The sequence below is a fragment of the Prinia subflava genome, chromosome 8 (genome assembly GCF_021018805.1).
Source record: "Prinia subflava isolate CZ2003 ecotype Zambia chromosome 8, Cam_Psub_1.2, whole genome shotgun sequence".
Taxonomy (NCBI): Eukaryota; Metazoa; Chordata; class Aves; order Passeriformes; family Cisticolidae; genus Prinia; species Prinia subflava.
The window spans coordinates 21,242,690-21,266,826 of record NC_086254.1 but is presented as its reverse complement, the minus strand read 5'-3'; the positions used below and the strand labels follow the sequence as shown (position 1 = coordinate 21,266,826).

General features: G+C 59.6%; 2 protein-coding genes across 3 annotated transcripts in view; both read left to right on the top strand.

Annotated features, from left to right (window-relative positions):
• Positions 1 to 3,478: 3,478 nt before the first annotated feature.
• Positions 3,479 to 13,388, top strand: LOC134554444 (vasoactive intestinal polypeptide receptor 1-like). Of its 2 annotated transcripts, none has more exons than XM_063404993.1 (13): positions 3,479 to 3,757; positions 5,881 to 5,995; positions 8,728 to 8,835; positions 9,622 to 9,731; positions 9,896 to 9,993; positions 10,423 to 10,555; positions 11,250 to 11,403; positions 11,909 to 11,969; positions 12,223 to 12,289; positions 12,395 to 12,486; positions 12,683 to 12,812; positions 13,073 to 13,114; positions 13,296 to 13,388. In XM_063404993.1, exons 1-13 carry the CDS (start codon positions 3,689 to 3,691, stop codon positions 13,386 to 13,388), a joined length of 1,272 nt encoding a protein of 423 aa, XP_063261063.1. In that variant the 5' UTR covers positions 3,479 to 3,688. The 2 variants fall into 2 exon arrangements, with proteins under 2 accessions (XP_063261063.1, XP_063261062.1); XM_063404992.1 differs by having other exon boundaries at positions 13,073 to 13,122; positions 13,208 to 13,388.
• Positions 13,389 to 15,527: 2,139 nt separating this feature from the next.
• Positions 15,528 to 24,137, top strand: part of SCN4A (sodium voltage-gated channel alpha subunit 4) — a 46,269-nt gene continuing 37,659 nt past the window's right edge. The window contains exon 1 of the mRNA XM_063404083.1: positions 15,528 to 15,641. The gene's annotated coding sequence lies outside the window, so the exon portion shown is untranslated. The remainder of the gene's footprint in view (positions 15,642 to 24,137) is intronic.

Here is a 24,137-nt window from a genome sequence, read left to right as displayed (position 1 = left end):
CTACCCCTGCTCAGGCACAGGCTGAGTCCCAGGAGCTGTGCTTTGGACCAGGAATTCGGCTTTTCAGGACCAAGGCCTTGGAATGGGGTCAGTCCCTGGGGACTAGGAGGGACAGGGACCCTCTGCCAGCCCTTGGGCCATGTGGGTGCTGCTCCAGGGAATGGGATCAGTGGAATCCAGCCCCTCTCTGCGGGGCATCAATCAGCTTTGGCAAAATAACAGAGCAGGGGCAGGCAGGGCATGGTGGCAGGTCAGACCGGGAGCACCGGGAGCACCGGGAGGGTGAGGAGCCCTGAGCTGCCCTGGAGGCGACAGCACATCCCTTGTGCCATTTCCCTTCCCAGGAGAGCAAGCGGAGACAGAGAAGTTCCCGAAGTGAGGAAACCCCGGCAGGATCAGCAGCCTTGCCCAAGACTCGGGGAAGATGAAGAAAGCACCGCTGAGGCAACACATCCCCCCAGCCCCTGCTGCCTCCCGGGGGCTCCAAAAACCAGTCCCAGAGCAGTTTGTCACTGCACACGGGGACAAACCCTGCCTGTGGGGTGGCGGTGTGGGAGCTGCTGTCCCCTGCTGCCCACCATCACCCTGTCACCTTCAGGCACTCAGGACACACCTCTGGGGACGCTGTGTGTGTCCGGAACTGTGAATAGCTTTAAGTTCCTCGTTTTGAACGATAAATGCAAAAAAATCCCCTTTCTCTTTCCAGGAGGTCTCACGCTGCCAGTACTTTGATCTTTGCCGTCCCCAAGCTGTCACTCAGGCATCGAGGGCTCCTCTTCCTCCGAATTCCCCTTTCCAGACTTGTTTCCTTCCACGGAGCCCAAAATCCAGGAAGAGGCAGCTGGCGGGGGCGGGGACCCCACCTGGCCGCATCTCTGGCGGGACGGAGGCAGCACAATCGGCGATCCCAGCCCTCCCTCACTGAGCGTTTGTCACCTGCAGGAAGAGTCCTGTCAGTGACTTCCTTTGCTTTGAAAACGGCTGAGTCACGCCTGATTCCCAACGGGATCACTGGGAACGCGGGGCAGCCTCTGGGGACATCCCCTGGTGCCCCGCGGGGACACGGGCACTGCTCCCACCACCGGGGCCGCGTGCCCGAGGCAATCCTCCTGTCCTGTCCTGTCCTGTCCTGTCCTGTCCTGTCCTGTCTCCTCCTCCTGTCACCACTGCCACTGTCACTGCCACGTCAATGGACACCCCCACCCTATGTGGGGTGGGGCTGGATTTGGGTCTGGGGTCTGCAATCCACAGAGTCTGTCCTCATTTCTTTCCCTCTTGCTCCTGCCTAAGGGGACAATGACCCAAGGGCAGGGATGCCCTAGGTTTGAGCTCTCATGTTTTCCAGGCTCTGCTGCCCAGGGTGCAGCTCTGAGCTCACAGTCAGGGTCACTCGGCTCCTCACAGAGCAGGGACACAAAACAAATCCTTCTCCTGCTGCACACCAAGGACAACTTTCAGCCCAAAAGTACAAACAAGGGTGGGGTGGAGGGAGGAACAAGAAGGATGAGACCTCACAACCCAAAGCTGTAACTGGACAATTAAACCCCAACATGCAAATGAACCAAAAGTTATAAATGTGTGAGACCTGGTGACCATTTGTCCATTTTGTGACCATTTTGGGTCCACCTTCGGTGTAGCCCTGGCCGGGCCTGCCCTGCCCAAGGTAGATCCTAGAGGCATTTCAATAAATCTCTTCTTTATTCTCCAGCTCTGTCCAGTCTCTGTTCCAGCTCAGCCTTCCCAAGGCACCCCCAGCTGGGCTGGGCAGGTCACCCCACACCCAGAGGAGCTCAGGCCCCCATCCCCTGTCCCAGCTCCTCCTCGCTGGAGGAGGATCGGGAGCAGCTCGGGAATGTGTGGGCTGGGGCTCTCCCCGGGGCTCTCCATGCTCCTGGCAAAGGGGAGAGGGGTTCCCATCCCACAGCGACGCTTTCCTGATTTCCTCCGGCTTTCCAACCAGCCCGGCTCCCTCCCAGCCTGGGGACAAAGCCCGCAGCCTGAAGATGGCACCAAACGGGCCTTGTGGGGACACCTGGGGCACCTGGAGATGGTACCAAATGGGCTTTGTGGGGACACCTGGGACACCCGGAGGCCAGCACGCCCCCCAAAATCAGCCCCAGCGGGGCGGTGCCAAGGGGGCCGCGGGGTTCTTCCAGCAGGGACGATTTAATTCGGGCTTTAGGCTCAGTCCCAAGCGTTTATGGGCTGCTGGAAAATTAAATGATTTATTTGAGTGGCTCCGTTTCAGATGTTAATGAGCCTGGCCCGGCCCCGGCGGCTTTGGTGTCAACAGAGCCCCGGGCTCCGCCTTTGCCTCCTCATTTCGGCAAACGAGAGCCCGGAATTATTGCGGACCGGTTCTTTCATCTGCGTTCCTCAGGGTGATCTCATTTACAGAGAACTTCCTAATGAGACCCCCACAAAACTGGGAATGAGACCCCTAAACATCTCCCCTAATACTGGGGATGGGGCTCCAAAAAACCCTCAAGAGTCTCCCCAAAATTGGGGATGGGACCCACAGACACCCCCCAACCACCACCACCGCCATTGCGGATGGGACCTCTAAAGTCTCCCCAGAATTTGGGATCCCATTACTAAAATAATTTAAATGGTGATGCTTGAGTCAAAATTCCCCTTGCTGAGGGGGCTGGGGCTTTCCAGCAGGGAGAATTCTATAAATACATTTATTTTACATACCCACGATACATATTTATTACATTTTATACATATTTATATATTTACAGACACATCATCTATGGGGTTGGTTTTTTTTTTTCTGTAAGAAGAGCCCAGGTGATGCCTGGGGGTCTGGATCCAAGGGCAGCCCCATCCCTGGGGGAGATGCAGGAATGCAGCTCCAGGCGCTCCCTGCTCTGTGTCCATCCCAGGTTGTTCCTGGGGTTCCCTAAAACCTTCCCTTCTCTGCTCTGCTGTGGCACCGAGGTGACAACGCCCGGCACACACCAGGACACCAAAACTGCCACCCCGACCCAGGGCTGGGCAGAGCTGGGGCCGATTTGCAGAAGTCACACACCCAGAGCCCATCCCAGGACTTCTGGGCAAGGGGGAATATCGGGGAGGGTTCGGGGTGCCCCAGGGGGGACAGGCAGGACGGGGCAGGGGACAGGGCTGGCACAGCACTGCGGTCACCGCGCCGGGGCAGGGCTGGGGGAGCGTCCCTGTCCACGGATGGGACTCTCGGCACCCCGCACCCCATCCCGGCTGTGCCCCGCTCCCCACAGCCTTTCTCCAGCGGTTTTCCAGCCCGGCGGCACCCAAGGAGCCGGGAAGGGCTCGGTGTCCCCGGCTGGGGGTTGTCCCCGGCTGGGGAGTGTCCCCGAGGGGCAGTGCCAGCCGGGGGGTCCCTCCCGAGCTGCTCCATCCAACCCAGCGTGGGCAGGGGGCGGAGGGAGGAGCTGTAGGTCCCGGATCCCGGAGCGGTGCCAGCCAGGCTGGCGGAGCCAGCGGCGCCGGGGACAGCACAGCGCGGGGACACCGGCACGGGGACACCCGGGCGGCACCGAGACCCGCGGCAGGGGAGGCTCCTGAGGATAGGACAGCGCTGGGAAGGGCAGAGGGGAGACAGCACAAAGGTGCTGGGGCACCCCCGGAGCCCCGGCTCGTGAAGGAGGAGCTGGGCTGTCCCCAAGCCCGCGGGGACAGAACCGGGACCCCTCTGGGAGCTGCCATGGGGGGTCCCTGGCAGCCGCCCCGGCCCCGCTCGCTGCTGCTCCTGCTGCTCCTCCCCACGCTTCAGGTGAGTGGCCCTGGGGACAACGCGGGGGAAGGGTGGGGGCACTGGCAGCCACCCCTGCCAGCCACCCCAGGGAGCAGTGAAGGGTCCTCTGCCCAGGGTGGGGGCTCCCCATGCCATCCCATGCCATGCCATGCCATGCCATGCCATGCCATGCCATGCCATGCCATGCCATGCCATCCCATCCCATCCCATCCCATCCCATCCCATCCCATCCCATCCCATCCCATCCCATCCCATCCCATCCCATCCCATCCCATCCCATCCCATCCCATCCCATCCCATCCCATCCCATCCCATCCCATCCCATCCCATCCCATCCCATCCCATCCCATCCCATCCCATCCCATCCATCTGTTGTGCTCCTGACCCAGGGGATGACCTGCAAGCTCCCCTTGGGGACATTCCCACAGCTCCTGGGGACAATGTGGTGACAAGGGTGGTGCTGGGACCCCGCAGGGCTGGGCAGTGCTCAGGGCCCCCCCAGGGCAGAGGTCTCACAGGTTCAGATTCCAGGGATGCTCCCTTGGGAGTGGATTCTCCTTCTCACATCACCCAGTGTCCTACACCCCTTGGAGGAGCCCTGAACTCCCCGGGGAGCACCCACAGGCACAGGGATGGGGCTGGCTGGGGGTGCAGGGGACAAGGACACCCATGGGTGACCCCCATGCCACGGGAATGGCACCAAATCCCTGCAGGGATGGGGGGATGTGGGGCATTGTGCTGCTGGAGTGAAACACCCCTGAAGGGGTCAGGCTGCTCTGGGGAAAAAGGGAAGGGGAAGGGGAAGGGGAAGGGGAAGGGGAAGGGGAAGGGGAAGGGGAAGGGGAAGGGGAAGGGGAAGGGGAAGGGGAAGGGGAAGGGGAAGGGGAAGGGGAAGGGGAAGGGGAAGGGGAAGGGGAAGGGGAAGGGGAAGGGGAGCTGGGCTGTGGGAGCCCTGGGGGCTTGGAGGGTTTTAGAGACTGATGGCATTAGGCCCCTTCCAGGAGGGAATCTGAGGCGCAGCAGGAATTCCCTGCCCTGCAGGGAGCTCAGAAGGGAGCCCTGCACATTCCCTGTTCCTGCTCCAGCATCCAAGCCCTGCTGCCATAAATAACAAATCAAACCCAGCAGCTCTGCAGCTAGGGCTGAGAAAAACCCCTGTGTCCCATCCGTGCCCTCTGTCACTGGCAGGATGGAGGAGGAGAATTCCTGGCCCTTCCCAGTGCTGTGCCCAGAGCCATCCCCAAAATTCCTTTTCTAGGCTGGAAAATCTCTTGAAATCTTATGCTGAGCAGGAAAAGAAAACAAAATCTCCTGGGGGAGGGGAAGGGACCCTGAGGAGTGGCTGCATGGCCAGGCCAGGGCTCAGCCAAGGGACGCTCCAGTGTCCCACACTCCCCTCTGTTGGGAAGTTCACAGATCCACCCTCATCCCTCTGTTTCTCCAGCTTTTACATCTGTGGCCCCTCACCTAAAACAATCAGTAGCCCAACCCCAGGCCTTGGCCCCAGCCCCTGTCCCAGAGAGCCCTGAATCCAAATGCTGCAGGGATGCCTGGGAATGGGCAGGGATAGGTGGGAATGGACGTGGATGGATGCTCAACAACGGGCATGGATACATGGGAATAGGCACAGATACTTGGGAATGGATGGGAATGTTTGGGAATGGGCAGGAATACTTGGGAATGGGCACAGACACTTGGGAATGGGCAGCGATAGATGGGAATGGGCAGGGATAGATGGGAATGGGCAGGGATACTCGGGAATGGACAGGCAAAGTTCCTGGCCTGCCCCCAGTTCAGCCTCAGTCTCCCAGCTGAGAGCTGAGGAGGCAAATCCCAAAGCCGGGATTCCAGACAATCCAATCCCTGCACTCTGAGCCCCTACATCTCACACATTTCAGGGATCTGGACATTCTCCCTGATGTTCCACCACCTCTGCTGGCAAATCCAGAGCTGGGAGTGTGGGGTCTGCTGTGCCCATATCCCACGGGTATAGCGGAAGGTGTCTGCCCATGGCAGGGGCAGAACAGGATGGGCTTTGTGGTGCCTTCCAACCCAGATCCAAGATTCCATTTCCACAATTCCATGCACCCAATTCCACAGTTCTGTGATTCTCCTGCCTGCCCTTTCCCCCCTTTCCCAAGGTGCGAGGGACTCATCCCGACTGCTCCATCGTCCTCCACTTCCAGAAGCAAGAGGGGGAATGTCTGGAGAGGATCCAGAGTGAGAGCCAAGCCCCAGCCCTGCCTGGGCAGGAAGGTGAGCCTGGGATCAGCTCCCTTGGGACAATAGGAGGAATTCCTGAGGGGTCCTTGGAAGGTGATCCCTGGTAGGGGATTGCAGAGTGCGCATGGATGTGGAAAAGCAGGGATTTCCAGGAAAATGGAGAGCAGCACCAAGGCAAAGGGCAAGGAGAATCCGTGGAGAGCTCAAAAAATGCTGTTGGAATGGAATACAGGGGATTGCAGGACACAACAACAGTGGGATCTCAGTCCTGGTGGATTTAGAGAATCAGGGAATGGCTGGGATTCGGAGGGACCTTAAAGCCCACCCAGTGCCACCCCTGCCATGGGTACTTCCCTTCCACTGTCCCAGGCTGATCCAAGCCTCATCCAATCTGGCCTTGGACACTGCCAGGGATCCAGGGCAGCCTCAGCTGCTCTGGGAAATCCTTCCCAATGTCCCATCCATCCCTACCCTCTGGCAGTGGAAGCCCTTCCCTGTGTCCTGTCCCTCCAGCTCTTGTTCCCAGTCCCTCTCCAGCTCCCCTGGAGCGCCTTTAGGCCCTGGAAGGGGCTCTGAGGTTTCCCCAGAGCCTTCTCACCCCCACAGGGTGGGATTCATGGAACAGGGCAGTGCTGGGCTGGTCCATGCCCCTGGCAGGGCCCCCTCGATCCCCCTGCACCAATGCCAGGGCTGTGGCCACCAGCACCGGGGTCATTCCACGGTGTCACCACCTCACATCTGCTCTCCTTCCTAATTCAGTAAATTTTACTGCCAAACATTTTTTGAGGAGCTCGATTTTCTCATATCTGGGATTTTAAACAAATTATCTGGTTGAAAAACCAATTTTGAAGTGCTGCTTTTGGACATCCTTTTTAAAATTGCATCTCAGTTTCCATCCAAAAGTGGAATGGCCCAAATCCCGGGCAAAAAGTGTCCCCTGGAGAACAAGGAATACGTCATTCCAGGGGTTTCATCTCATAGCAGTGGAAAAATTAAGCAATAAATGCATATGAAGGTGCATAATTGCTTAAGTAACTCTGCAGAGATGTCATTTATCCTTCAGCTTAGCAGGGAAAAGCCAAATTGATTGGAAAAGGTCCATTTTGCAACGTGAATTGTGCCAGCCAAGGGGAAGGAACCTCACTGCAGGGAAATATCCGAGAAGTGGAAATGCATAATTAAAATCTGGATTTAATCCTGCTGCCCTGCTGCCCCCCGTCCACCTGAGCTGCATCCATCCCTTTCCCTGCTTGCACCAGCGTGGGGAGCATGACTCAAGGACAGGCTCAGATCCGATGCACAGGGTGGGAGGGCTCTGAGATCCCCTTATTCCTTCCTTAAGCCATTCCCTGTGTCCTGTCCCTCTATCCCTTGTCCCCAGTCCCTCTCCAGCTCTCCTGGAGCCCCTTTGGGCCCTGGAAGGGCTCTGAGCTCTCCCTGGAGCTTCTCTCCTCCACATGAACACCCCCAGCTCCCCCAGGCTTTCCTCATGGCAGAGCTCTTCCATTTCCATGGCATGCTCTGGACTATGGGAACTCCATATTCCAGAGGAGGCCCTGGATATGCTCCAAAGGCTCCTCTGGAGCCAGGCTGGGAGAGCTGGGGGTGTTCCCCTGGAAAGGAGAAGGCTCCAGGGAGAGCTCAGAAACCCTCCAGGACCTAAAGGGGCTCCAGGAGAGCTGGAGAGGGACTGGGGACAAGGGATGGAGGGACAGGGAATGGCTTCCACTGCCAGAGGGCAGGGATGGATGGGATATTGGGCAGGAATTGTTCCCTGGGAGGGTGGGCAGGCCCTGGCACAGGGTGCCCAGAGCAGCTGTGGCTGCCCCTGGATCCCTGGCAGTGCCCAAGGCCAGGTTGGACAGGGCTTGGAGCAGCCTGGGACAGTGGAAGGTGTCCCTGCCATGGCAGGGGTGGCACTGGGTGGGCTTTAAGGTCCCTCCCAATCCAACTCATTCCTGATTCCCTTCCTCCAGGACCCCAAGAAATGAAGTGAGTGCTCTCAGTGATGATCCCGATTCTGTGCTCACTTCCCTGATTTTCCAGAGCAAAAATCAAGCTCCACTTTGGCATTGTGGACGCAAATCCCTCCCTGCCTGAACTGGCACCCCCAGGCTGAAATCACAGGGAACTCATCAGGCTTGTCCAATTCCACATTCCCTGGCTCCAGGTGAATAATGTGGATCTGCAAGGTTAACGATGGAGCTGTGCTGGGACAGGAGCTGGCCTGGAATGGGATGTCCTTGTCCCATTCTGGGCTGCTGCATCACAAATTCCTCCAGGCCCTGAGTCTGCCTGGCCATGCTCATTCCCAAGAAAACTGGAGAGTGATTTAAACAGGAATTCAGTGCTGGACAGGGAAGCAAAAGCTGTTCAATCCAATCACTCACAGCAAGCCTTGTATGACTCCCTCTTGTCCTTGGGCACACATCCTGAGCTGAGCCTCCAGGTGCAAAAATCCAACATAAATCTGGATTATTTTAGGAGCCATAGGCAAATCCCACACCCAGGTTGTTCCCACAGGAGGTCGGTCTGATGCAGCCCCAGGAATTCCCAGGTCCTGCACTGAAAGGGGATCCCAGCACCGGGAGAGGATGTTCCAGGACCAGAGCCGGGATGCTCCGGGTTCCTGGGGGACAGGCCGGCCCTGGATCGGGGGCAGCAGAGCCGTGTCACCCGCACGGGGCCGCGGTGTCCCCCGCACGGGGCCGCGGTGTCACCCGCACGTCCCTTGCTGCTGTCACCAGCGTCCCCTCCCTCCCCAGGCTGCCCGACCGAGTGGGACGGGGTGAGCTGCTGGCCCGCCCTGCCCCTTGGCCAGTCCCGAGCTGTCGCCTGTCCCGACATCCTGAACATCTTCAAGAAGTCTAAAGGTCTGAATCCAGCGGGGATCGCTCATCCCGTGGGACCCACCCCCCCTGCCAGGGACCCCCGTGCCCCCCTAGCTCTCTCCTCTGACCCCTCAGCTCTCCAGAAGGAATGCCCTCGGTGTAAATTGCAGTCCAAGCAGGGGACGGGGACAGCAGAGATCCAGGGAGCTGCCGCAGCAGGACACATCCCGAGCTAAGCACCTGGGGAAATCCTTTCACCCCTCTGTGGCTGGAGCACTTGGGGACCTCGTCCTCCATCCTGGTGACAGCAGGACAGTCCCCTTGCTGCTCGGTGCCCCCCTTTCCCACACACCATCCCACACTGTCTCCATCCCTCTTGGGGGGCTGGGAAGGAGAGCTCCCACCCGGAGCATTCCAGCACTTCCTCAGACAGGAGTGATTTGGAAAATGTTTGCTCCGGGGCAGGAACAGCTCGGGAGAGCCTCCATGGAGCCCTCACAGGATGAATGAGGACTTTTATAGCCTTAATTCCCAATTCCCTTCTGCTGGAGGGATCTGTGCTTGTTTTCACACCCAAAGTTTTCCCGGCAGCTCCAGGCACGGGGCCCAGAGGGGTCAATGGGATCCAGAAGGAGAGATGGGGTCCAGAAGGGATGGGGCAGCAATGGGATCTGTGAGGGAAGGGGCAGTGGTGGGTCCAGCAGGAGCAATGGGATCTGGGAGGGGGTGGGACAGCCAGGCCACTCAGGTCTGTTCCAGGCTGGGCATTTTGGGGGTGCCATCAGAGGGGACACCCAGGCTCACCTGATGTCCCTCCTTGTCCTGCAGGGCTAGTCCAGAGGAACTGCACCAAGTGGGGCTGGAGCCTCCCCAGCCCCCCCTACCACAGCGCCTGCCAGCTGGAGACCCTCAGCAGCAGCAATGACACCGAAGCCAAGGCACGTGGGACCCTGAGGCTGTGGGGTGCTGTCCCCATGTCCCCCCCTCCCCACACTGGGCAAGGAACCCTGGAGATGTTCCCGGGGTTATCCCCTTCCTGCCTGTCCCACACCAGCACCTCCCAGTGCATGTCCCCTGACTCTGCTGCTGCTGTCCCTTCCAGAGAGGCCACTTTGTCACCATGAAGGTGCTCTACACCTGCGGCTACTCCACGTCCATGGCAGCGCTGCTCCTGGCCATCGGCATCTTCTCCTGCTTCAGGTGGGGCTGGGAGCTGCTCCGGCTCCATGGGCTGGAGGGACATGGGATAAATCCCAGCAGGGATGGCTGCCCTCGGCCTGTCCCCTCCTGGAGCAGCCAGGACCCAGCCCTGCCAACAGGAAAACTGGGAACGCAGGAGAGGCATGGGAGCGTTGTCCTTCCCTGATGGCCCTCTCAGGTTCTGGCTTTGCAGATCTCCTTGTGCTGCAGATTTGGGCTCTCCAGAGGTTTCTGGGATGTTCCCTTTTCCCTGAGCAGCCCCAAGCACAGCACAACCCTGCCCTTCTTGACTGTAGAGCAGGAGAGCTTCTCCATGGCTTTGTGACCATCACCAGCAGTGAGGCCTGGACTGGGCTCCAGCCAGGGAAGGGGACACCAAGGCACTTTCTCTGCCCCTGTTCAGGCCCAGCCCATCTCTCCCTCCTGCAGGAAGCTGCACTGCACCAGGAATTCCATCCACATCCACTTCTTCAGTTCCTTCATCCTGCGGGGCACCGCTGTGTTCATCAAGGACAGTGTCCTCTTCTCAGACCAGTCCATCGACCACTGCACCATGTCCACGGTAAATCCCAAACCCCAGCCTGGGAACGGGGCAGGGAGAGCAACAGGGGCTCATTGGGAAGGGGCTGGTGGCACCCAGGGTGGATTTGTCACTGCAAAGAGGAGAGAGAGAGGCTGTGAGATGGAGAAAATTCTGTCATGGGTGGCCCTGGGGAGGTTCAGCACTTCTGCATTTCCCTCTGTGCAGGGAACAAGTTCTGCCCTCAAAGCTGCCACTGGCCTCAGGCTGAGTGTCCCCAGTGGTGTCCCCAGTGGGGCTAAAGCTCAACACAGCCTCACCAGCACCAGGTGCTGCTCAGATTTGAGATTTTCAATCAAAACAGGAACTCCTGAGTGAAGATAAAACACTGAGAACACCATGGACACAACTACAGGGTTTATAAAGGTCCTGCAAAACCAGCCCGTGGTCACCTGCCCGTGGGCCTCAGACAGAGCAGAACCTGGTGCAGGTGACGTGGGGGACTGGGGCAGAGCACCTGGGGCTGCACTGAAGGGTCATCACTGAGAGGTCATCGCTGAGAGGTCATCGCTGAGAGGTCATCACAGGTGTCCTCAAGAGGGTAGACAGAGAGGGTGACAACCCCCTGTGCCCCCAGGACAGGGTGTGGAGCACTCTGAGCTGGGGGGTGACAATCCCCAGTGTCCCCAGGACAGGGTGTGGTGCACCCTGAGCCATCCCCCTACCCCCCCCGCAGGTGACCTGCAAGGCAGCCATCACCTTCTTCCAATACTCCGTGCTGGCCAACTTCTACTGGCTGCTGGTGGAGGGGCTGTACCTGCAGACATTGCTGCTGCTCACCTTCACCTGCGACAGGAGCTACACCTGGGGCTACATCCTCATCGGCTGGGGTGAGCCTGGGGACATCCCGGACATCCCTGCACATCCACGGGCAGGGACCACCTGGGAATGGCCTGATCTGAGACCCTCCTGGTCAGAGGTGCCCAGCCAGAGATCCCCAGGGCTGCTCCCAGCATGTCCCCACTCCAACATCTCCTGCATGGCCTTGGTGGGCACCCACCTGCTCCTGCCAGACCCCAGAGCTGCTGGGGAGGCAGGGCCTGATCTAGGACAGGTCCTCCCTTCTCCCACACCCACGTGCGGCTGGGAACACCCATCCTGGGTGCCTGGGGTGATGCAAGAGCACAGGGGCAGGACGGTGGCCAGGAGGTGACACAGACACGGCACCATCAGTGGGCACCATTCCCTTCTCCTGGAGAGGGTGGGAAGGTTGTCACCTTCCTGCCACATCCAGAACTGGGCTAGACACATTTCTGGGGAAAGGGACAGAGGGGTGGCACAGGGGCTCCCCAGAGCACTGCAGGGAGCATCTGTGCCCATGTCCTGTCCTTGCAGGTGTCCCCATGGTCACAGTTGGGGTGTGGGTGCTCACCAGGCTCCAGTACGACAACCACGGGTAAGAGCAGCTGCCCCTTGGCCTTCTCCAGGCCACCTCAGCCACATGTCCTGGGAAATGAGCCTCTGACATGGGATGCTCAGGAAGGGAGGACTGGGCCAGCACTTTATTTAAATTTTATTTCTGTTTTCTGGTGGGTCCCATGGCAAAAGGGGTGCAAAGAGGTCAGGGGGCTGGGCAAAAGAAATGGCAGTGGGACAGCTGGGGCACACAGGTGCCAGTGGGTGCCAGAGCCACTTCTCCTGTCCCGTAGGTGCTGGGATGACTACTCCAGCCTGTACTGGTGGGTGATCAAGGCTCCCATTCTCCTGGCCATATTTGTGAGTGTGTTCCCTGAGAGCCCCACCCCAGAGCCAGGCGTCCCACAGGGCCAGGAGACCCGGCCAGGGGCTGTGCAGAGCCTGAGATGTGGCTCCCTGGGACAGGTGAACTTCCTCATCTTCCTCAACGTCACCAGGATGCTGGCACAGAAGATCCGGTGCCCAGACCTCAGCAAAACCCACAAGCAGCAGTACATGTAAGGGGGCAGGGCTGTGCCCACCCTGGGGTCTGGGGTGCCAAGGCAGAGAGACCCTCCCTGGAGGAGCACAGAGGACAATCCTGGAGCCTCCAGGACCTGCCTTTCACAAAGAACCTCCTTGGGGTTTAGACCAAGATCTTGGGGAGGTCTCATGGGGCAGCAGGAGCACCCAGACCCCTCTCACTCTCCACAGGAGGCTGACCAAGTCCACGCTGCTCCTCATCCCCCTCTTCGGGGTGCACTACGTGGTGTTTGCGCTCTTCCCCCGGCACGTGGGCGTGGACGCCCGGCTCTACTTTGAGCTGGTGCTCGGCTCCTACCAGGTGAGATGGGCAGGGAAAGTCCCCATGGTCCCACCCCAAACCCCACCAGGAGCCCTTGGGATGTGGGGCTTTGGCCTCTTTTGGGACAGGGTGCCCCCAAACACCTGGGGCAGGGCAGCAGGGCTGGAGAACCTGGCACGGATTTCCTCTGCCCTGCGGTGGGTCAGAGGGGTGGGAGGAAGTAAAGCCAGGGAGAAGATGAGCACAGAGGGGTCCCGCCCCTTCCTCTGGGTGAAAATTGCTCTTCCTGTCCTCTCCAGGGCTTCCTGGTGGCTCTGCTCTACTGTTTCCTCAACGGGGAGGTGAGTGTGTGTCCCCACCCCAACCCTGGGCACCACAGTGGGCACAGGGCCACCTCGAGGGTGCCCCAAAGCCACATGTGGGCACAGGGACAGTTCCCCCACCCCCTGCCCCCCCCAGACCCCTCCACTGGGTGCTGTCTGGTGTCCCTGGGTGCCAACACTGCCCGTGGTGTTGGTGCAGGTCCAGGCTGAGATCAGGAGGAACTGGGGCAAGTGGCAAAGGTCCATGGAGAGCAATGTCTTCAACCTGGCCACGCAGGACTTCACAGCGTGAGCAGGACAGCGTTCCAGGGAAGTGGTGCTGCTGGAGGAGCAGCTCCAAGGCTGAGGCCTCAGAAAGACCCAACCCCCTCAGTTCTGGAGGTTCTGGGTCTGAGACCCTCAGATGGTGGTAAGAACAGCCATGGAGAGGCTCAGTGGATGGATCTCGTACCCTGTGCTGGCACCTCACCCCCCGGAGCTCTCACTGCTTTGGGGCAGAGTTTCAGGCAAAGGGAAGGGAATTTCCCCACTTCTCTGCCTGAAACTGGGAAGGAAACACAAAAATCCTTTGCCAAAGGACAGCTGGTGGGTTTTGTTTGCACTGAAGGAAAACAAGCGGCCCCAACACTGAAGGGATTCAGTGATGGATATTCTCCCCTTCCCTTGGTTTACACAATCATTTTCCTTCTGGGAATATTCCTAAACACAGCCAGGAGCCACCATGGGGATGGGGAAAGGATGCAGAGAGGGGCAAACCCCCACACCTCTACAAGAGACCCCAAATGGCCTCAGGACCCAGTTCTTCCCCAATTCCCCAAATGCTTCCCTTTCTCCCGTGTCAGCTGATTGACCTGGAGATGTTCCCTTGCCAGGAGAGCTCTCTCAGTTCTTTGCACTGAGGAATGGGCCACACTTGGCTTCCCTGGGGTTCATTTTCCAGGGATAGAAGGGTTTTGCCAATAAAATCTCATTCTCAAGTCCAGTCTCGCTTTTCAGAGGGTTGGTTTGCTCCACAAACCTGGATGGTTTGGGACTGGGGGTGCTGTAGGATGAAAATCCTGCCCACAGTGGAATGCCTGGAAGAAGCTCCCAGGCAATCTCTGCTTTTCCTCTGCCTGGTGAAGCTCACTGAGAGGAGATGGAGGAGGAAGGTGAGGAAGAGCTCAAGGTGGGGGCAGCACGAGCTGTCCCAGAGGCCCTGGGGTGCCCTGTCCCCTCTGGGCCACAGCTGCCCCCACCACCCCACAGCCTGTTCCAGCACCATGAACATCCTTCCTGCTCCTAGACTGAGCTCCTGGCCTGGCAAACGGTGCCTCCAGGAGTGAGGGAGGCCCCAAATGCCCTTTTGCCAAACTTCCTGGCCTCTCCATGCTCCTGAGACCGGAGCCACCCGATCCCGACCTCGCTTCTCACTCTGCCTGGGTTGTCACTTCTCTGTGGTGCCACATGTCCTTCCCTAAATAAACCCCACTTGCTGGCCCCTGTCCAGACTGCAGGATCTCCAGAGATCCCATCTGGGAGGGCACTGAGAGGGAAACAACTTCAGGTGAAATGGGAGATGTTCCATTAAAAACCCTCCAGAGCCAGCGCATCCTGAATCAGCAGGAGCCCTCCGGAGGAGCTCCAGAGCTGTCAAATAAATCCCTGTCTGCAGCCAGGAAGGGACCAGAGGTAAAGAGAATCCCTGTCCAGCATTGGTGAGGATGGGATGGTTGGCAGGGATGAGGCAGCCAGGACTGGGGATGCTCAGTGGGAACATCTGTTTCCATAAAACTTTGAGAAACTCTGGATTTGCACCTATTTCTACCTGCAGATGCATTTTGGGGGTGATAAATTACCCCAAATGATCCTCCAGGGTTTGGTGGGCTTTGAATCCCATGGGACTTTGAACCCCCTGCAGGATAGGAGCCTAGTGTGGGTCCAGGAGGGGACTGGGAATCATCCTCAGTCTGCAGGAAAGGTTTTCCAACGGCTCCCAGCATGGACCACACCCTGCAGCTGCAAAAGATCATGGAAAGGGATCTTAAAGTCTTGAAAGAGACCTTAAAGCTCACGGGCAGGGATAATTTCTACTGTCCCAGGCTCCTCCAAGCCCTGTCCAACCTGGCCTTGGACACTGCCAGGGATCCAGGGGCAGCCACAGCTGCTCTGGGCACCCTGTGCCAGGGCCTCCCCACCCTCCCAGGGAGGAATTCCTTCCAAAGATCCTCATGATCTTAGAGGTTTTTCCCAACCTAAAGGACCCCGAGTCTGTGTTCGGGAAGGCTGAGCCCGGGCCGGGTTTCCCGCATCCCTTCTCCAGCAGGGCCGGAGTGCCACAGCCTGGCACCCTCCCCACCCACCGTGTCCCCGTTCCCGGGTGTCTCCGCAGGGCCGGCGGTGTCCGGGGTGTTTTGCCTGGGGCCGGAGGGTGGCACTGCGGCCCCTCCGCTCGGCCCGGGCTGGCAGCGCTGCAGCGCGGTGTCCCCGCGGGGCGCGGCACGGCCGGGGCACGCCGGGGTGACAGCGGCCACTGACCCCGGCCCCGAGAGCCCCGGAGAGCGAGGTAAGAGTCACACCGCTCTGGCCGCTCGGGAGGGGCTGAGACAGCGCCCGCCAGGTGCGGGTGAACCCGCGATGGGAAGGGGAATGGGCCGAGGGCTGGGAACGCCGTGCCTGCTGCTGCTCTCCGTGCCTGCTGCGGCTCTCCGTGCCTGCACTCCCCTCCTCAGGAGCTGCCAGGACTCCCTGCCTGGGCGCAGAGGGTGCCCTGCGCTTCCATCCGCTCCTTCATCCCGCCTCGGGGTGGTCCCGGCTCTGCAGCCCGGGGAATCCGCCCTGCCCGTGTCCCAGCACACCGGGAGTTCCCACCTTCCCCCTGCGGGCAGCTCTGGCTCTGCCCAGGGACCGGCAGAGCCCCGGGGACACTGCCAGTCCCACTGCGGGGACAGCGCTGGCAGTGCGGGAGAGCTGGAGAGGGACTGGGGACAAGGGATGGAGGGACAGGGAATGGCTTCCACTGCCAGAGGGTGGGGATGGATGGGATCTTGGGAAGGAATTGTTCCCTGGGAGGGTGGGCAGGCCCTGGCACAGGGTGTCCAGAGCAGCTGTGGCTGCCCCTGGATCCCTGGCAGTGCCCAAGGCCAGGTTGGACAGGGCTTAGAGCAGCCTGGGATAGTGGAAGGTGGCCCTGCCATGGCAGAGGTGGCACTGGATGAACTTCAAGATCCCTTCAACACAAACAATTCTGTGATTCTGTGACCCTGTGGTGGATCCAGCACCACAAGGCACCTCAAACACCCCAGGATCCCTGAGGCTGGACCTAGCGCTAATTCCAGCCTGGAAAGCCAAGGACACATTTTTCCCTCCCTGATCAGTGTTGTCAGTACCTCTGGATGCCCCAGGCTCCCATTCCCATCGGGATTTAGTTGGTTTTGCAGACAGAACTCTGCCCCTCTGCTCTGCTGGGCACCCTCAGTGTCCCCACGTCCCACAGGGCAGAAGACACATCCCAGGGTTTCCAGCCTCACTCCAGGCCAGCTCTTGGTCTGGGGAAAGCAAAAATGGAAAGTGTGCAGCTTGGAAAGTCTTCCCGTGGTGACAAGGCTTGGGGCAGCTGCTGGGAGCCACAAAAAATCCCCTGAATTCCCTGCTGTGACCAACAGAGCAAGTGGAAAGTCCCTGCAGTCACAGCAGGAGGATGTCCCTGTCCCTGTCCCTGTCCCTGTCCCCACCAGCCAGACCTGCTGACCCCGGGATGCACAGGGAACACTCTGTGCCCCTGGACCGTGGCTGCTGCTCTGCTGCTGAGCTCCCAGTGCCAGCCCTGCCCTGCAGCCATCCCTGGGAGCTGATCTGGGCTCTTCCCTCCCTCCCTGCCTCAGCTTTATCCCCTCTGAGCCTGCTCAGGGCTCCAAGGCAGCCAGAAGATCCTGATTTTTAATTGAAGAGATCCAAGCTATGCTTCCCAAAGCACACCTTTGGCATCCCCTGCACAGAGCTCATCCTGCACCAGTTTTCCCTGGAGAGGTGAAATGGCTCCTGCTCTGCCTTATTCACACAGGAAAGGAAAATCATGGAGTCAGAAGCAGAATTAATCCAAGGAACTTCAATTCCCAACTCCCTGGGTTTCAGGGCTGTGGGCCTGGCCATTGGTGTGTTGATTGTGGAGGTTACTGGAGAGGACAGGGGTGAGGGGCTGGGCAGGGGAGGGGATTCCCGTGGGATTACAGGCTGGGAAAGGCAGGGGCCACAGCCCCACTGAAGCCACCCCCAACACAGCCCTGAGCACCCCAAAAGGGGTGACCCTGCACGCTGGGTGCCCCTCCACCCTCTCCTCCCAACCCTGGGTGTGCCCCGAGCACCCCACAAACCCCAGAATCGCCTGGGCTTGGCAGGAGCACCCAGAGACTCCATCAGGAAGCACAAAACGGGGGAACACCCCACAGGAAATCCCTCTTTTGATGTCACCCCGGCTGTGGCTCTCGGGGGTCCCCGTGGGCAGGACGTGAGAGGCACGGGGCCATCGGATGCTCCTGGGATGTTCTGGTGCAAGAGGGTGAGTAGGGAGGGGATGCAAAAACGACAGCCGCCCCTCGTTTGCCAGCAAGGGGAGGAGCGTGGCTGCTCCAGGGTGCTGAACAATGGGAACGACGCTCCCAAAGAGCCACGGGCTCGGGGACAGCGTTGGCAGCCGCGTTGGCACCGAGTGCCCCCCCGCCCTCGCAGTTGTCCCGCCGCTCTTTCCAGTTGCCTGTCACTGCCGGGGAGGCGCTGGCCAGGGTGGCTCTCACCTCCCCTCCACCTCCCCGCGTCCCATCGGGTGCCAAAGCCAGCCAGAGCCACCTCCACACCTGGGGCGCTGCGCCGTGCCCGGACAGGGACTGCCCTGGGCAGGGCCCGGGGGCGATGGGGCCGCGGGGGCCCCGGGCCCGCCAGCGCCGTGATTGGCGCCGAGAGGGACGAATGCCACAGCTGAGACGGGCCAGGCTACCTGAAGGACCCCGCGTGTCCTCAGGTTTCACTCATGACCATCTGACAGCAGCAGCAGCTGCTCTGCCAACTCGCTGAGCCAAAGCCTCCAGGAGCCGAAGGAGAGGGAAATTCTGGCCCTAAAAGGTCTCTCCTTGGGATTTCGAACTCCCCACCCAACAGTAAGTACTGGGGTCAGTGCCGGGCTGCTGCCAGGCCCCCGGGCAGGGGCTGCAGGGTCTTGGATGTCCCCAGGTTTGTCATTGTGGCCGTGCCTGGAGCGGTACTGGCAATGTCCTGGGATCTGCGCTCCAAGCACGGGAGGTGGACGGGACCAGGACGGACTCAGTTGTCTCTGGGGGTGTTCAGGGCTGGAGGCACCTGCTGTACCCCCCTGCATGGAAAACTGTCCGGGACAGGGGAGAAGGTCCCCACAAAGGTGCAGGCAGGGCACGGGGACGAGGGTGGCAGCAGCCAATGGGCCCTCAGTGGCCACAGAGCTGTGCCAGGATGAGAGGGGACAGTCAGGGACGTGGTGGGCAGTGGGTGCCCCAGCCGCCTTCCCCGCTGCAGTAAAGGAGCCACAGGCAGGGCTCACAAGTCGCAAAGCTCCTTTCTCCTGGCTTCTCCTCCTGGAGGTCTAAATATAAACCCCGGCCTGGGCAAGCCAAGGTTGCAGGAAAGGTCTGCGGGTGCTACCAGTGTCTCCTTTCGGGAAGAGCCCCATCTCTGCAGAGCCCCCGTCCCCTGTGGGCAGCAGGGAGGGACCCCAAGGGCAGAAGGCAGGAGGTGGGACCCCTGTTCTGCACGGGAATGTCAGGGACAGGGTGGCAGGGAACAGGGAACTGTGCTCACACTGGGGCTGTGTGTGCACAGGCACGGCCAAAAGGGTGCCAGGGTGAGCCCAGGGTGGCGTTCAGAGCTGTATCCCCCACAGGAATCAGGCAATGCCAGGGTGGGATTCAGCTCGGGGGTTTTGGGTGCTGTATCCACCCTGTGCCAGCTCCCCTCAGTCACTGCACGGTCAGGGCCCACTGTGCACCCCCAGAGCCATTCTGGGGTTTATCCAGGGGCAGTCAGCCCTCATTCCCCCCATTCCCCCCATCCCCAATTCCCGGGGCCGGTGCGGAGCTGCAGAGGGAAGTTTGTTGAGGAGCACAGGCATTTTCTCCCCTGCCCTCACGGGCACTGATGGAGCTGTCAGAGATCAGCCTGTGGCAGGCGAGGGATGAACTGCGGCTGCCGGCAAGAGACAACAATTCCATAAAGCCCTGGGGTCAGCAGGACATCCCAGTCAGTCCCATCATCCCAGGGAGATCCTGGATGGGTTGATGCAGCACTGGAGCTGCCCACCCCCCCGGTCCTTTCCAGGAAAAATGCCGGATTTATAATGGTTTGAGGGGGGGAAAGCATATTTACAGGAACTAATTAACGAGCACAAAGTCCTGCCTTGACTCTGCTGTGCTAATATTTAAATATCATTTTCTATTTTCTGATGTCTGAAGAAGGGTCCTGTTCAGGCAAAAGGGCTCTGTGGAGTCCCTTGGGCAGCTCCAGCTCCACTCAGGGAAATTTGCTGGGTTTGGGGCAGGAGTGTGAGCAGCAGAGCTGTGAGGAGACACCCAACACCGTTTGTGTTTGCAGCAGGTTGGACTAACGAAGTTCTGTTTGCAGCAGGTTGGATTAATGAGGTGGTTTCTGTGCCCAGGAGAGAGGGGAGAAGGTGGTGGATGTTTGGGAAGTTGTGAGGGGAAAGATCCTGGTTTAGCTCGGGACAGAGCAGGGAGGATGTTTGTCCTCTGTGCCTGTGCCTGCTCCACTGCCTCCCTCCTGGGATTCATAAATCCCTGGGAACATCTTGTCTTTAGGTCACCCTTCTCCATTTCCAGGAGGATGTGAATGAGATCCCTCGGGCTGTGAGGCTCAGCATCTGTGACAGCTCCAGGAGCCCCGTGCTGCTCCTGGCTTGCAGGTGTCTGGTCCGGGGAATTGGGATCCAGAGGCTGCAATGGGAAAAGGGGCATCCTCCAGCCCTGGGAAGTTGCAGGTCTCCCAGTATCGCAGATCCCACGGGAGCAGCAGGTCTGGCACCTCTCCTGGGGGCTAGTGTCTCTCCTGGCAACCCCGGAGGTGGGGGCATCCCTGCCCCCGTGCCCCCGAGCCTGGGGCACTCCGGGGGGGCAGCAGGTCACTCCAGCCCCACGCCACTCTCCCTTCCCCCACGCTGTCCCCTCGCTGTCCCCTCGCTGCCCTCCCAGCACGGCTCAGATCTTTTCCAAGGCTGACACGGGAGCTGCTGGCAGGGAGGAGCTGCAGCTCTGGGTGACACCCGAGTGCAGAGTGGGCAGTGGGCAAGCGCAGGGTCCCCACTTTAACCCTTCCCTGGCCGTTCAAGCCTCCAGCATTGCCAACCCCCCCAAAATAACCCCAAGCCGCCACCCAGCCCGGTGTCCCCTTTCCAGCAATGCTGTCCCCCAGCAGGGACAGCGGGAGCGGGGATGGGGTGGCATCCCCGGCTCCAGGCAGGAACGGGTCAGTGCGTGGCTGCAGGATGGTGCAACCTCCTATTTCCATCTGTGGCCGGGGAGAGCATCCCAGGATTTCACAGCTCCCGCGCTGTGTGTGCCACCCCGCCCTGAGCACAGCAGGTACAGCCCCAGGGCACCGAGCCCCGGGAACTCCAGGGCAGCAGCGATCCGAGAGTTGTAGGGAGCTCGTTCCCACGTGGGTTTGATGCTGCTGCAGGAGCAGAGGCACCTCTGCAGGGCTGGATTTTTGGGGTTGATGTGGGGTTGATGATTTTTGGGAGCTGTGTCCCTGCTGGAGGTTCAGCACAGAGGATTTGGCTCTCCAAAGGCAGGCAGTGCCGGGATGGGCTCAGCTGAGTCTTTGCAAGGAGCTGGAGGAGGGAGTGGCACCGTTGTTTTGGCAGGTGCAGAGCACCCAAAGTGGTGGAGAGCCCATGGAAGGTGCTGCTGGAATGGGACACAACTCCAGCGGAATTGTGCCTCCATCCTGCTCCATGGAAATCCCCCGCACCAGCACAGCTGCTGGGTGTCCTTGTCCCAGCGCAGCACAAGGCTGGAGCGGGTTGGCTGTTGCCAGGAAGAGGCTGGAGAGTGTTGGGCAGGCTCCTCTTTGCTCGAGGTGGGCAAAAAGCAGCAGAGCTGCATCGTTCCCATAGCAGGGAATTCATTCTCCGCGTGCTTAAAATCGCAGAACCAGGGAACGGTTTGGGTTGGAAAGACCTTAAAGCTCAGCTCATTCCATGGGCAGGGACATCTCCCACTGTCCCAGGCTGCTCCCAGCCCCATCCAACCTGGCCTGGGACACTGCCAGGGATCCAGGGGCAGCCAGAGCTGCTCTTGGCACCCTGTGCCAGGGCCTCCCCACCCTCCCAGGGAACAATTCCTTCCCAATGTCCCATCCAGCCCTGCCCTCTGGCAGTGGGAAGCCATTCCCAGTCCTGTTCCTCCAGTCCTGTGGGTGACATGCACTGGCCCTGCCTGAGGGACCGTGGTGGCACCTGCGGAGCAGGAGCTGCTGCAGCACCTCAGTGTCCCTGCTCTGGCTGGGAAAAGGCACCCAGCAGTGCTGGGCTGGCTCTGGAATAATTTCCCAAGGCCTCCCCTTTGGCTGAGTACAGGGTGGATTCCGGGCAGCCCCGGGGTGACGGATGCGCTTGGAAACATCCCACATTCCCGCTGGCACGCTTGGCTTGGGCCGTGCTGCAGGCACAGCAACAAACCCCACCCAGAGCAGGGTAAAGAGCTGTGGTGGTGACAGGAACCAGCCCCGGGACATGTCACTCACGGGAGCCACCAGTGCACGGGGTGTCTGAGCCACACAGCCCTGCTGAGCGCTTAAAAACATCAGAAATTCAAAGGATGATGCTGGAAAATAAAAAATAATTTTTTTTTCTCACTCCAAGTCTTCTGAGCCCACCACTGTTTTAAAATAGAGTGGGAAAAGGATTGGGGTGACCTAATTTCCTTAATGTTGTTGTTTTGTTGTGAAAATCACCTTTAAAATCTGCCTAAAGCAGCCTAAAAACCCAAGTGAGTTTCCAGCACCACAATGGGAGTGGAATTCCAGTGTCCCACAGCAGTGTCCTAAGAGCCATTTGTGTGCAAAAGGAAATTGTGGAGATTCCCTGTATCTTTCCAGATGGTTTTTGTAATGGAGTTAAAGCATAGAATTAAGGGACCTGTATTCATCCAGGGATGGAAGCATCAAACTCGTCAATGGCATAGAAAGGGATGGAAATTTGCTTATAAAATGGTTGATTTTGCCTGGCACAGCTGAGGGTGCTTATCTGAGTTCCTGAGAGAAACTCCCATCATCCTGAAAATTCCAATGCCCTGCTCAGCCCCTGGGAAATCTGCAGGTGAATCTCCCCCACCTGCAGGGTCGAAGTTCTCCACCCCCTCTGCCACTTGTGGATAAAAAAATTTCCATTTCGCGTCAGATTTTTTCAATCTTCTCACTTTTTTTTTTTTTTTCCCAGAACTTGTGGGAAATACAGTAGGAACTAAACAAATGAACACCCCATAAGACTTTTTCAGCCTGTGGCATCCCTAGGACCACACCAGGAGGGTTTTCTGCAGCCAGCAGATTTTCCAACACATCTCCTGTCACCCTGCAGGCTCCTGGTACCCTGGCTGGGCTTGGAGCAAATTTGTATTTTCCTGGCAGCCTAATCCATGGAATTTGGGGGGTTTAAAACCTATTCAGTGCATGCAGGGCTGAGGAGAGGGTTTCATGGACACACAATAGTGTTGGGAGAGCAGGGTTGGGAATGGCTCAGGGATCTTGGAACCATGGAATGATTTGGGTTGGAAGAGGCCTTAAAAACCATTTAATTCCACCTCTGTGCCATGGGCAGGGACACCTTTTCCTATCCCAGGGTGCTCCAAGCCCTGTCCAGCCTGGTCTTGGGCACTGCCAGGGATCCAGAGGCAGCCACAGCTGCTCTGGGCACCCTGTGCCAGGGCCTGCCCACCCTCCCAGGGAATAATTCCTTCCCAATATTCCCTCTATCCCTGCCCTCTGGAAGTGGAAGCCATTCCCTGTGTCCGGTCCCTCCATCCCTTGTCCCCAGTCCCTCTCCAGCTCTCCTGGAGCCCCCTTGGGCCCTGGAAGGGCTCTAAGCTCTCCCTGGATCTTTTCCTCTCCAGGTGAACACCCCCAGCTCTCCCAGCCTGGCTCCGGAGCAGTTCCGTGGCCTATTCTGGACTCATCCCACGTCCCTCTGATGTCGGGGATGGGTGCAGAATCCCCACCCTCCCTTTCCCTGCTGCCCAGGGAATGCAGCCCGGGACTCAGAGGCAAAGCTGCTCCCGGAGGAGCAGGGATGTGCAGGGAAGGGGGGATGGTGTCCCCGCGCTCCCAGGGTTGAGCCGTGACTCAGCCCCGAAGTCCGCGGGACCATCCGGGCCCTGCCCCGCCTGGGTGCCAGCCGGGACGAGCGGGGTGCGGAGGGACGGGGCTTTCCCGTGGGCACCAGCCCCGGGCGCTGCGCGGGTGGAAGTGGCGCCTCCGAGAGGTTCTGGGAGGCACGGAGGGGATGCTGCAGGACCGCGTTGCGCTGCTTCGGGCGGGGTGTGCCGGGCTCTGGTTTCCTCAGTGCTGGTGCTAACGCGGCTCCGGAGTCCGCCTGGCACCGCCTGTCCCTCGCTGCCCTGCTCACACGAGTGCCTTGTCCCACACTAATCCCTGCCGCAGGGGCCCGGGCTGGCTCTGCTGTTCCTGCTGAGTGAAGCTCATTTACACCTGCTCGGGGCCGCTCCGGGCGTTTTCTCTCTCGGACTCGTGTCTGTCTTGGTCTCTGCGGGTCTTTCCAAGAGGATGAACCTTGCAGGGCAGGTTCACAGGTGGACTCCTCCTAGAGCAGGTCAGGGCAGCTCCTTGGGCTGTGGTTGAGTGGTCAGGGCATCCCACTGCTGCTCCCGATGTCCGCAGGGCTGGGATGTCCCAGGAGCAGCACCCACCCTCGGCACCCCCAGCCGTGCCCATCCTCACCAACCCTCCGTGTGCTGATTCCATGGGAAACTCCAGGGCTGCAGACGCTCCCCCAGAGCACAGCAGACTC